Source organism: Peromyscus leucopus, chromosome 8b, assembly GCF_004664715.2.
Source record: "Peromyscus leucopus breed LL Stock chromosome 8b, UCI_PerLeu_2.1, whole genome shotgun sequence".
NCBI classification, from domain to species: Eukaryota; Metazoa; Chordata; class Mammalia; order Rodentia; family Cricetidae; genus Peromyscus; species Peromyscus leucopus.
Window position 1 is genome coordinate 28,803,471 of NC_051086.1, and position 12,822 is coordinate 28,816,292.

Consider the following 12,822-nt stretch of genomic DNA (forward strand, 5'->3'; position numbering starts at 1 on the left):
AGGCGAGTCTCTATGAAATTTTCTTTAATTCCATCTTTTTGAAATTCATTTTTCACTTTTATTTTCATGATACAAAAGCATTACATATCCAGAAGTGTCTGCTGTGGAGTGTCCTGCAGGAGCGCGTGATGCTTTGCCACTGTGGAACCTGTGGGAATGAAGGCTTGAGCATGCTGCAGTTCTGCTATGCTCTCTCTCTCTCTCTCTCTCTCTCACACACACACACACACACACACACACACCATGAATCTGGCACTGTGCACAGGACAGAAAATCCAGCTTCTCACTCTCATACCATCCATGCGAGACTGAGGGAAAGGAACTTGAAATAACGTGCTCTCAAAGCCCAGGTATCTGCTGAGATGACCCTGGGTCAGCACAGGAAGATCTCCATTGAAAAGACAAGCCCGAGTGCTGTTCCTAGGCAGTGATGGTGGGAAGCAGGCAGTGACCGTGACCTGTGAGGACACCACAGGCTGAATGGAGGGTGTCCCGGCACATCTTCAGGCAGGGTAGAGCGCAGCACAAATGTGCCCAGCACACCCTGGAGGCTGGCTCACCCGGCACGGTTCACAGCGGACTTCCTCCCTGGGTGGACTTGCCACCACTCATGAGGGCAGGACAGGTTTTCCAGGAGCAGGAAGTAATTAGTTAATAACACACACACACCTGCAACAGCCCTCAACCATGATGTACGCCAACCGTCAGTTTAGACGAAAAGGGAAAATAGAGACAGCCAAAAAAGGGAAAAGTAGCTTTTGTAGGAGACAAACTTGGTTCCAAAGCCCTCCCATGCCTCATTTGATTAAGTGAATACAGTATGGCTTCCAACAGGCAGGCTGGGCTAGCTCTCTCTCAGCAGCAGCATGCTCAGGGTGCTCCACCCTGGTCTCTGTTACCACGTGTCAGGGACTTCAAAAAGCATGGCAGGGCTATCTGCGACGGTTCCTGGGGGGGAGAGGAGAAGCAGATTAAGGACATGGACAGTCATTAGGGGAACACTGTTGGCTAGCAAGGACAGCACCCTGTGCCCAACCACAGACAAGCAGGGAAGGACTGGTGCACAGGTAGGTCCTGGACTTGGGGGCAGACCCAGCACACGAAGGGGAAGCCACAGGAACCTTTAGGGAGGTAGCAAACCTGGCCTGCTGTGGCGGCCTGTTGCACAGACGGGAGCTTGGGTGTAAGTACTTCATGTACATGTGCATGCAGCATACCCTGCTGGAAACCAAGCTGGGCATTTAATTCACATACTTCATAAAAGCCACCAGGGAGCCGTCGATGTCCCCATGATAGAAAGAACAGACACAGAAAGGTAAATCTACCGAGGGCCTGAGTGAGTTTAGAGCAAGCACTAAGCTCCTCACGAGAGCAGCAACAACCTGAGTTTCCATGAGAGGGGAGCAGCCGGGACCTGCAGGTGAAATACCAGGGGTAGCAGGCCAGTGAGGACCACGGGTCCTAGGACAGCAGCAACAGCCACGGGTTTTGCAGAGGCAGTGGTGCAGGCTGAGTCCTCCTCTGGGTCAGTTAGAGTCAGGTTTCCTGTAGGTCTGACATTCTTCCACTTCTGTCATTTGAGACAGTGCGTGCGTGCGTGCGTGCGTGTGCGTGTGTGTGTGTGACAGTGGCAACACAGCTGGACTGGTATGTGAACCACAGCATCTAGTCTGGCTTGAGTGTGGACTAGCTGAGGAAAAGCATGTTCATAATGGAAAGCATCCAGGCCTGTCACTGAGGCGGACAGGGAAACAGGCAGAGCCGAGGCTCTGGGCTCTGACCACTCAAGAGCGAATCCACTAACCTGTCTTCTCTCTATCATGACAGCCTCTGTGCCTTACTGTGTGGTGACAGAACCTAGCAAGATGCCAAAAGAGGTTGTGAGGGCAGATACATCCTGATGCACTGTGGCACAACAAAAACCCAGCAAATGGCTATTTCTCCAGCTATTTAGGTATTCTGTCACATGTGAAGGCATCTGGGGTTTACCTCCTAGTGTATCTAGGGTAAACAACTGACACCATTCTGTGTGACATCTGTGGGACATCACATACTGCTTCTTCCACACACTCTTTGGAAAACAGAAAATTCCCCCAGGCTGGCCCACCTTTTAGTTCTCAGCCTTGGTGCAGGACACAGGCTGAGTCTCACAAAGCTGAGTGCTCAAGCTCTCAGGCAGACACTGGGCCACACTGTCCCTAAGGCTCCACACAGCCCCACCAGCAGGACTGAAATCCCACTCAAAATCCTAAATAACCGATGTATCATTTTCACTTAAAATGATGAAAACTACAGAAGAAATTAATCTATTAATGTATCCTATAGTTATGTGTTAATTTTAAAGAGATTGGCCTCACTCTGTAGCCCAGACTGGCCCCACACTCCCTGTACAGACCAGACTGACCCCACACTCCCTGTACAGACCAGACTGACCCCACACTCCCTGTACAGACCAGACTGACCCCACACTCCCTGTACAGACCAGACTGGCCCCACACTCCCTGTACAGACCAGACTGGCCCCACACTCCCTGTACAGACCAGACTGGCCCCACACTCCCTGTACAGACCAGACTGGCCTTAAAGTCATGGGAATCCTTCAGTCTCAGCCTTCCAAATGCTGTGATTCTAGGCATGCACTGTCAAGCCTGGCCTTTTTAGAGAATGTGATGGTGATGTCTGGAGAGAAGGTATAAAGAGCTGCAAGCAGGACTTCAGTCTGTTAAAATGAAGCTGCAGCACACGTAGACAATGTTTAGGCGTATGCTTGACTGCTGGTGTGATTTTTGTTAATTTCAATGAAATCCAGCAAGCTCTTTACAGATTAGGCCACACGCAGAGTGGAAAAGGCCCTGACCCTGACTGGGGCACAGTCAAGCCTGCTGCCCAGCACTGCTCTGATCACACTCTTGATTGCCAACCAGGGCCACTGTCCCCAAGTGACACAAGGAAAAAGAACTGTATCTAGTCCAGTGTCTTCTCATCTTGAGCACACAAGCAGGACCTGGGTGAAGTACCAGCTAGCTTCCTGGCAGGGCATATTTAAGTTTCTAGGACCTTGGGCAGACTCTCAGAAGCCTCTGTGTTCTGAGGCCATAAAGCAGACAGTAATGGGTTTAGGGACGGAACTGCCAAGCATTCAGACTTGTCCCGCATGTCCCAGCAGGCACTGCTCTTTCTTGCTCCAGGGTTTGCATGCACTGGCTGCTGGAGGCCTATGTGAGGTGGAGAAGGCACAGCTGGGTCGGGCAGGCCTGGCCCCTGGCTCTACTTCTCACACTCCCTAAGTTCTCAGAGCTTGGAGCCTGGGTCACTACAAGGGCCATGGTTCCCTCTTTCAAGGCTTTTGTAAAAACGTAAGAATCAAGTGAAATAAGGCTCCCACTATGGAGTCTGACACACACTAGGCTCTGAACACTTGCTAATTTCTCATTTCCTTGCCTTCTTATATAATTCTGTTTGTGAAAATCAGGATGCCAGAGTGTCTCTGGGAACAGTGTCAAGTCTTCTGAAATTGAACACAAGGAGTTGCTTCTGTATAAGTCTAAATGCATGCCCTAGACACTGAGGCTACAAGAAATATACATGCAATACCTTGATAATATAGTGGAGAGGGGAGTTATGAAAATGGCCTGACCACTCTCACAAAGAGACCTCAGCAGGCTTCGTGTGCCAGAACCAGGGCTTGTTACAGCCTCTCCGATTAGAATACACCATTGCTTGTCTCCTAAAGGCTCGTATTTGAACATGCAGCCCCAGCAGGAGGGGCTACTTTGAAGGCTGTGGAGCCTTTAGAGGGTGGGGTCTGGCTAGTGGAATCAGGTCTTTGAAGGTTAAACCTGCCCTGGCTCTGGTCTGGCTCCCTCCACTTCCTATCTGCCATCCCCAGAACAAGCACGGCCTGCTGAGCGGCTGCCCCCTGCTCTGCCCACACAGACAGAGGCACAGCGGCCACTGTGCTGAACTGAAGCCCCCGGAAACCAGGAGCCCAAACAAGCCCTTCCGCCCTCCAGTTGCTGTGCCAAGTGACTGTCACCGCAATGAAAGAGCTGCTGTCCATCACGCCTAGAGCTCGGGGATTAGCGCAGGGGGTCTGCCCTCAAGTGAAGCCCTGCTATCATTTTGCTCCCAAAATATGAGCCTCCTGAAGCATGAAGCAGCCCATGATCAGAGTTAGTCAGACCAATACCAACCTGCCAAGGAAAGCTCTTTCTTCATTCTTTTTAACTTCTTGGCCTTTTTCCGTCCCTCTGGGAGGGAGTCTGCACAGGAATCTATCTGTTCAAGCTCAGAGTCAGAGATCCCCTCTAATTCTCTGTCTTCCGAGCCAGATTCCCCTGGGTCAGGACTCAGATTTCTCTTTCCAATCATGCCAGTTGCTGTGAAGCTGCAATATACAAGGTGAACAACATGAGTGTTGTTAGGAGCAGGCAGAGGGACCAATGAATAGTAAAAGTCCTATGAACATGTCACTGGTGGGCAGCATCTGAATGGAGACCCAGCCTTCATCTGGGACAAACTGGTCAGTCGCAGGCTCTACCGCACGCTGTGTACACAGTGCAGAGCTGAGCTGTTTCAGCATTAACAACTCTTTATAGAAAACCCCGGCTGCATCTCGATAAAGCTACAGCGAAGGAGTGAGGCGGAGAGCCGCTCTGAGTCAGGACTTCGATGGCACTGAACCAGAGAGAGCAGAGTGCCTTCAGAACCTGCTGATGATGCAGAGCAGGACGGAAGGACGTTGATCCAGCTGCTGCTGTACGTTCAAAACTTGAATAGCTACAGAACACATTCCGCCTCTGTGTAATTCTCTTCTCTTCTAAAAAGGTAATCTGTTAAGCTTACAATGAAACCTGGGTTTGTTTTTAAGGCTTTATAGGATTTGACATATTGACTTAAACTAGATTATAGGTCTGATTTTTCCTCAAGAAAATACATTCCTTGAAATAAAACTTCATGAAAACTAGACCATATGGCCAACAAGTCCTATCTCCTTGAAATAGATTTTTTTAAATGATGAAAAGCATTAAAAAACAAAAACAAAAACAAAGCATTCCATTTAAGGGAAGCCTTCAAGCAGAGAAAGCAGGGTGAGCAGAGAGAGAAGAGAGCTGACCTCATTCCTATTAGCTAGGAAGTGTCACCAACAGATACTCAAGTCAAAACTCTGGCTGGCCGATTCTGTCCCTCCTCGGTCCTCCCATCTCCTGTGCATTTCACAGCCCTCAAGACAGCCCCCCCCCCCCACCGGTGTGAGGAGGGGTCACGCCAGCCCCTGCTCTGATGGCTGGCCTCCTGCTTCACCTCTACTACAGGGACGGTTTGTTCTTGTTCTTAACGTTTTGTTGTTTTCAGGCAGTGTCTTACTCTAGCCCAGGCTGGCCTTGAACTCATGATCATCCTCTTGCCTCAACCTCTCGAGTGCCAGAAGTGCGAGCATGTGCCACCATGCCTAGCTAAATACAGCTGAATGTCTGTGAAGAAAAAGGAAGATGCCCATAGCATCATCTGTGGGAAGGAGATCACTGTTAAACTTCATGCTGTTCATGGCTTTAAAACTGGCAACAGTGGCAGGGAGAGGCACAGCAGGCAATGGTGCCTGCCACAAGGCCTGCCAGCTGGAGCTCCATCCCCAGGCTCCTGACAGAAGGAAAAAGCTAATAACCCGTACCCTTATGCTGTTGACGTAGCCTCTATCAGACTCTAGATGTCTGTGAGTACTTGGGTTTGTTTCTGGACTTTGTGTTTTATGATTTTTTTTTTTTCTTTTTGATAGGGTTTCTCTGTGTAGCTCTGGCCGTCTTGGAACTCGCTCTGTAGACCAAGCTGGCCTCGAACTCAGAGATCTGAGTTCTGCCTCTGCCCCGAGTGCTGGGATTAAAGGTGTGTGCCTTTAATTGATCAGCTAAATTTTTGTTAAACATTATGTCCTAGAGGCCACAGACCCCAGAACTCAGAGCCCAGAGAAAATGTCCAGGTCTCCTTCCTTTGCATCATGGGGTGATCCTGTGGCGATATTTTTGTTTGTACTCTAACAAATAAAATTTGCCTGAAGAGCAGAGGACAGAGCCAGCCACTATATTAAACATAGAGGCCAGGCAGTGGTGGCACACACCTTCAATCCCAGCACTAGGAAGGTTGAAACAGGAAGTGATGTGGCTGGGCAGAGAAAGGAATGTAAGGCGGGAGGAGCTCTTTCGGCTGAGGACTTGGGCATTCAGTCTGAGGATCTGTGGATCAGGATCCCTTACGGCTGAGGACTTGGGCATTCAGTCTGAGGATCTGTGGATCAGGATCCCTTACGGCTGAGGACTTGGGCATTCAGTCTGAGGATCTGTGGATCAGGATCCCTTACGGCTGAGGACTTGGGCATTCAGTCTGAGGATCTGTGGATCAGGATCCCTTACGGCTGAGGAGTTGGGCATTCAGTCTGAGGATCTGTGGATCAGGATCCCTTACGGCTGAGGAGTTGGTGAAGTGAGATGTGGCTGTGGCTTGTTTCTCTGATCTTTCAGCATTTACTCCAATACCTGGCTCTGGGTTTTATTATAAGACCAATTAGGATTCGTGCAACATGGTTTAGTAACTTGTAAGTTTCTGAATTGCCTAAATTTTTCTGAAACTATCTAGTCTTTAAAACAACAACAAATGACTCTAAGGTATTATCTCTTTGTTTTCTGAGACAGTCTCTTAATGTGTAGATGGCCTTGCACTCTGATTCCCTGTTCCTCACCCTTCTGAGTGCTGGAATCATGCTTAGCCTACCACCAGGCTTGTGTGTGTCTGTTATTTTATGTGTGTGAGTGGACACAAATTATATCAGCAAAGATGGACTTTCTCAAATTGCTGTTAATACAAGTGGGAAAGGACACATGGGAGGCATTCTTCACACTGTTCACATAAGTGCCTGACAGACAAATACTAAAGTGTGAAAATGTAAGGACAGAAGTACTAAAAGAAATACCTGGCAAATTTCGACAGCCTAGGTATGGAAGATGCTTTCCTTGTATGATTTGCCACCCACATACAGTCAGGTTTATAAATCTGACTTCATGAATATAAAAATTTTGTGTATGGCAGTTGTGTGAGCAAAGCAAAAAAGAAAAATGATAAAGCAGCATAAAATACTGACCACATATACCACAGACAAAGGGTCATGCTCCTAACATATGAATTACTCAAAGGAGGAAGCTGTACTACACACATATGCATGTACGCCCTAAACATGTCTGTGACGCCAGAGCACAATGCTGAAACGTGCTCTCACCACCAGATGAGCAGAAATATCCACACACTCGTCATTTGCTCTGTGGGAAGATGGGGATGGGCACTTTGGTGCATGACAATGAGAACACAGCCTTCTGCCAGGGAGATGGGGATACCTAACAAAACAACATTTGGATACCTCTCAAGACAAAAAGCCTGCTTCTAAGAGTTCAGAAGAGAAACATCCAACAATGCAAAAATAGAAAATGCAAAAAATGTATGTAATCATTCATTACCAAGTCATTTCTAACTGCAGAATACAGCAAAGCAACCGGAGGTCTAAGTATACAAAACTAAGTGGCTACATTATAAAACATAAAAACTAAATGAAGTTCAGAGCATTTTCAAGAAAATACTGAAAACACCAAACAACCAGGAATGTCTATGCAGCTGTTTCCAGTAACAAAAGTGCAAAAACGTAAGGTGTGAAAGAGCACCTAATATGGCTGTTACCTTCAGTCACATGGAGTGTGACGAAGAATTGGAAAGGCCCTGAGTGCGTCAGCAGTGGGTGAGTGAGCAACAACAAAGAACACAGGCTAATGGTGCGCATGAGCACATACTGGAGGGGGGATTAGCATAGATGGGCTGGGAGATGCCAGGGGTGAAGAGCTTACTGTGCAGGCAGGGAGATGGAAGTACACAGGAGAACCCCACAAGCTCCAAGTGCCAGGTCCAGCTAGTCTGTCCCATGCCACAAGCAAAAGAAACCCTGGTTCAGTTCCCAGAACCCACATCTGGCAGCTCACAACTGCCTGTAACTCCAGCTCCAGGGAATCCAAGGCCTCTGACCCCCAAAGGCACTGTATTCACATGTACACACACACACACACACATCTTTAAAAGTAGTACCACAAGGGGCTGGAGAGATGGCTCAGAGGTTAAGAACACTGGCTGTTCTTCTAGAGGTCCTGAGTTCAATTCCCAGCAACCACATGGTGTCTCACAACCATCTGTAATGAGATCTCACACCCTCTTCTGTATACATAATAAATAAATCTTTTTTTTAAAAGTAGTACCACAAACAAGTGACCAATTGTCACTATATAATCTCATAGAGCCATTTAATACTCAAATGCAAGAGAGTATTAAAGAGAGGAGAGTGTGTACTTAAACATGATTCAGAAACACATTATTGGCCCAATAACATAAGGAAAAAGCCATCTTGGCCATGTAACAATGTCTCATTTGAGGGAATATCCTTTCTCCAGGCTCCCAGCTTGGAGATAAGATAGGTTTTTTTCATTCTTCAGTGTCCCTGCTCATCCAGTAGCCCCTCGATCACCAAATTCTCTTAGGAGCTGCCATACACAAAATGTTTATATTTATGAAGTCAAACTTACAAATCTTGACTGTATTGCAGCCATGTGAGCAAAGCAAAAAAGACCCCGAGTCCTATTCAAAAACTCCTGATGACTCTCTCCCCACAGGCTGTCACCTCGGGCACAGACAGCTTTGCCCTGAGTCCTGGTTGACCAATCTCAGCCTTTCTACTTCCCTCCAGTCTCTGTCCCTTTATAGATTTACTCCTTCCTAATGTTGCCAACGTTCCCACAAATTGGAAATGTGAGCAAGGACTCCCAGCTCAAGGACATCTTTGGTTTTCCATTACAAACCTCAACAGAACCCACCTGCACACCTCTTTCTCACCTCCTCCTTCCCTGGCTAAGACACAGGCTTACTTATGCATCTATCAAATGCTATCTCCACAGTCCAAGGACATTCTGCGCTTCCTGTTCTAGTGTTCCTGTTCATGCAAAGTGCCTGCTTCCTTGGCCCTTCCTGTTTAAACAACACAGTTTCTGTTTAGTGTTCTCTGTCCTCCATGCCCCAGGGCTCTGCTGGGCTTTCTCAAATGATCTTCCTTCTTATTTATACTAAACAGAGAAAGTACCCACCAATGGAAAAACTGCTAACCACCCAGGGATTCTTACTGTGAAACACACCAGAGCAGTAACAGGTGAGGTGTGTTCTTACTGTGAAACACACTTGGGCAGTAATAAGGTAGGAGTTAGCGATATATTCACAAGGTGAATCACAAAAAAGTTACAAGCAGATGATGGGAACTTCATATAATACTGAGGGAACTTCACATTGTCATTTATTATGAAATTCCAGAAAAGACAAAACTGACAATATATGGAGAAAAAACTCCAGAGGGATGATGGGGGTGGGAGGGCACAGGTTTGGTGGAACTTGGAGCCAGCCTGAGCTACACAATGAGTTCAACAACAGACTGGGTAACACACAGAAACCAACCAAGACAAGGTTGTCCACTTTCTCTGTACTGTGGTGATATTGTGTTCCCCAAATATTGTGCATCTTAATAAACTTATCTGTGGTCAGAGAACAGATCGACATAGAGGCCAGAAAATGGTGGCACACACACCTTTAATCCTAGCATTCTGGAGGCAGAGATCTCTGTGAGTTCAAAGCCACACTGGAAACAGCCAGGCATGTTGAAACACGCCTTTAATCCCAGGAAGTGATGGCAGGAAGCAGAAAGGTATAAAAGGCGTGAAAACCAGGAACTAGCTTGGTTAAGCTTTTAGGCTTTTGAGCAGCAGTTCAGCTGAGATCCATTTGGATGAGGACACAGAAGCTTCCAGTCTGAGGAAACAGGATCAAGCTGAGGAATTGGCGAGGTGAGACTGTGGCTTGTTCTGCTTCTCTGGTCTTCCAGCATTCACCCAATAACTGGCCTCAGGTTTGATTTTATTAATAAGACCTTTTAAGATTCATGCTACACTGTACCTATTCAATGAGACAACTGAAAGAGATCAAGGGGACCCTGGAAAGGAAAAAGTCAAAGTATCCTTATTTGTAGATGATATAATAGTACACATAAGTGAACCGAAAAATTCCACCAGGAAACTCCTATAGCTGATAAACACTTTCAGCAAAGTAGCTGGATACAAAATTAACTCATAAAATCAGCAGCCTTCCTATATAAGTGACAAATGGACCAAGAAAGAAATCAGGGAAACAGTACCTTTCACAATAGCCTCAAATAATATGAAATATCTTGGGGTAACTCTAAACAAGAAAGTGAAAGAACCTGTATGATAAACCCCTTTAAGATACCAAAGAAAGAAACTGAAGAAGATACCAGAAGATGGAAAGATCTCCCATACTCATACAACAGTAAGATTAATGGCCATCTTACCAGAAGCAATCTACAGACACAGTCCTAACAGTAAAAGAGCTGCTGGGGCCATCACCATCCCCAACCTCAAACTGCACTGCAGAGCTATAGTAATAAAAACAGCATGGTGTTGGCATAAAAACCTGTTATCAATGGAATCAAACTGAAGACCCAGACATAAATCCACACATCTATGGACACCTGATTTTTTATAAGGAGGCCAGAAATACATAATGGAAAAAAAACAACACCTTCAACAAATGGTACTCGTCAAACTGGATGGCTGCATGCAGAAGATCTACATTTATCACTCTGCACAAAACTCAAGTCCAGTGGATCAAAGACCTCAACATAAGACCAGTTACAGTGAACCTGGCAGAAGAGAATGGGGAATAGCCTTGAATGCACTGTCACGGGAGACAACTACCTGAACAGAACACCAATCATGCAGGAACTAAGACTGATAATTAATAAATGGGACCTAATGAAACTAAAACGCTTCTGTAAGACAAGGGACACCGTCAATAGGACAAAATGGCAGCCTACGGAATGGGGAAAGATTTTCACCAACTCCATATCTGACAGAGGGCTAATATCCAAAATATATAAAGAACTCAATAAACTAGACATCAACAAACCAAATAATCCATTTTTTAAATAGGGTACAGACTAACAGAGAAATCTCAAGTAGCCAAGAAACACTTAAAGAAATGTTCAATATCCTTAGCCATCAAGGAAATGCAAATCAAAATGACTTTGAAATTCCATCTTACACCTGTCAGAATGGCTAAGATCAGTCACACAAATGGCTGGTCATGGTGGTGAGGATGCAGACCAAGGGGGATGAACACTCCTCCATTGCTGGTGGGAGTGTAGACTTGTATAGCCACTGTGAAAATCAGTGTGGTGGTTCCTCATAAGATGGAAATCAATCTATCTCAGGACCTAGCTATAAAACTTTTGGGCATATACATGAAGGATGCCTCATCCTACCACAACGACATTTGCTCCACCATGCTCATTGCTGCTCTATTATAATAGCAGCTGGGTGGTGGTGGCGCACACCTTTAATCCCAGCACTCGGGAGGCAGAGGCAGGCAGAGGATCTCAGTGAGTTCAGGGCCAGTCTGGTCTCCAAAGTGAGTTCCAGGAAAGGCGCAAAGCTACACAGAGAAACCCCATCTTGAACCCCCCCCAAATATATATAATATATATAAAACCAAATATATATATAATATAATATTAAATATTATATATTATATATTATATATATATATATATATATATATAATAGCCAGAAATCGAAAATGAACTAGATGTTCCTCAACAGAATAGTGGATAATGAAAATGTGGTATATTTATACAATGGAGTATGTCTTTTAAAAAATGACATCATCAAATTTTAAAGCAAATGGATAGAACTAGAAAAAAAACCATCCTGAGTGAGATACCCCATACAAATATGATATATATTTGCTTGTATGTGGGTATTAGGTACAAGAGCAATGATAATCATGCTAAAATACACAGAACCTCAGAGGGTGAGTACAGAGTAAGGGGTTAAGAGCATCTGTTCTCAACCTGTGGGTTGCGACCTCCCACAGGGTTGCATATTGGATATCCTGCATATCAGATATTTACGTCACGATTCATAACACTAGCAAAATTAGTTATGAAGTGGCAACAAAATAATTTTATAGTTGGGGGTCACCACAACATGAGGAATTGTATTAAAGGGTTGCAACAACAGACAGCTCTCATTAGGAAAGGGAAACAGAACAGATAGACATGGACAGAAAGGGGGGAGTTGGAATGGGAGGATCAATTTGAGAGGAGAGGGAAGAGGGGGATAAAGGAGGGAATATGGGGAGAGTCAGTTAAAATTAATGGCCAGTTGATGGCCAGTAAGGAAACCTAACACAGTGAAAGCTTCCTAAAATAGATACATATACAACGGTGATCTAAATAAAATCACCAAATAATGGGGAGACAGAACCCTAACTGAATATCTTTTGTCACCAAATGAAGCTTCCAGTAAAAGGAATGAGTTACATCCAATTGAGTTGTTGGCCAGAGGGATATCATGGGAGCCCCAAACAATCCAGGCTGTTGCTAAGACAATATAGGTGGTTCTCCACAACCATCTGCTGAAGACAACACCCACACAACTCACTGAGCATGAAGATGTCAAGCTGGTGCCTACATAGTGCCTTCACCCCTATGTTCTAGTGTCTTGGTACAGGAAGGCACTCTGCACACCACCAAAGGAGAAGCATAAACACTGACCAGCCACAAACCCTTTGATCTTCAGTGGTGTCCTGCATGCAGGACATGCTAGTGCAATGGCGTAACCAATAGTGCGTGTGAGAGTAACCAACAATACTGCATTTGACTATGACCACTCCATGAAAT

General features: G+C 45.8%; 1 protein-coding gene across 2 annotated transcripts in view; it reads right to left on the reverse strand.

Moving 5' to 3' along the window:
• Positions 1 to 688: 688 nt before the first annotated feature.
• Parn (poly(A)-specific ribonuclease) overlaps positions 689 to 12,822 on the reverse strand; it is a 171,667-nt gene continuing 159,533 nt past the window's right edge. For both annotated transcript variants that reach the window (XM_037200844.1, XM_028890050.2), the window contains exons 23-24: positions 4,193 to 4,386; positions 689 to 948 (exon numbers count right to left, since the gene is read on the reverse strand). In XM_037200844.1, coding sequence (XP_037056739.1) covers positions 896 to 948; positions 4,193 to 4,386 — 247 coding nt within the window. In that variant the 3' untranslated portion in view covers positions 689 to 895. The remainder of the gene's footprint in view (positions 949 to 4,192; positions 4,387 to 12,822) is intronic.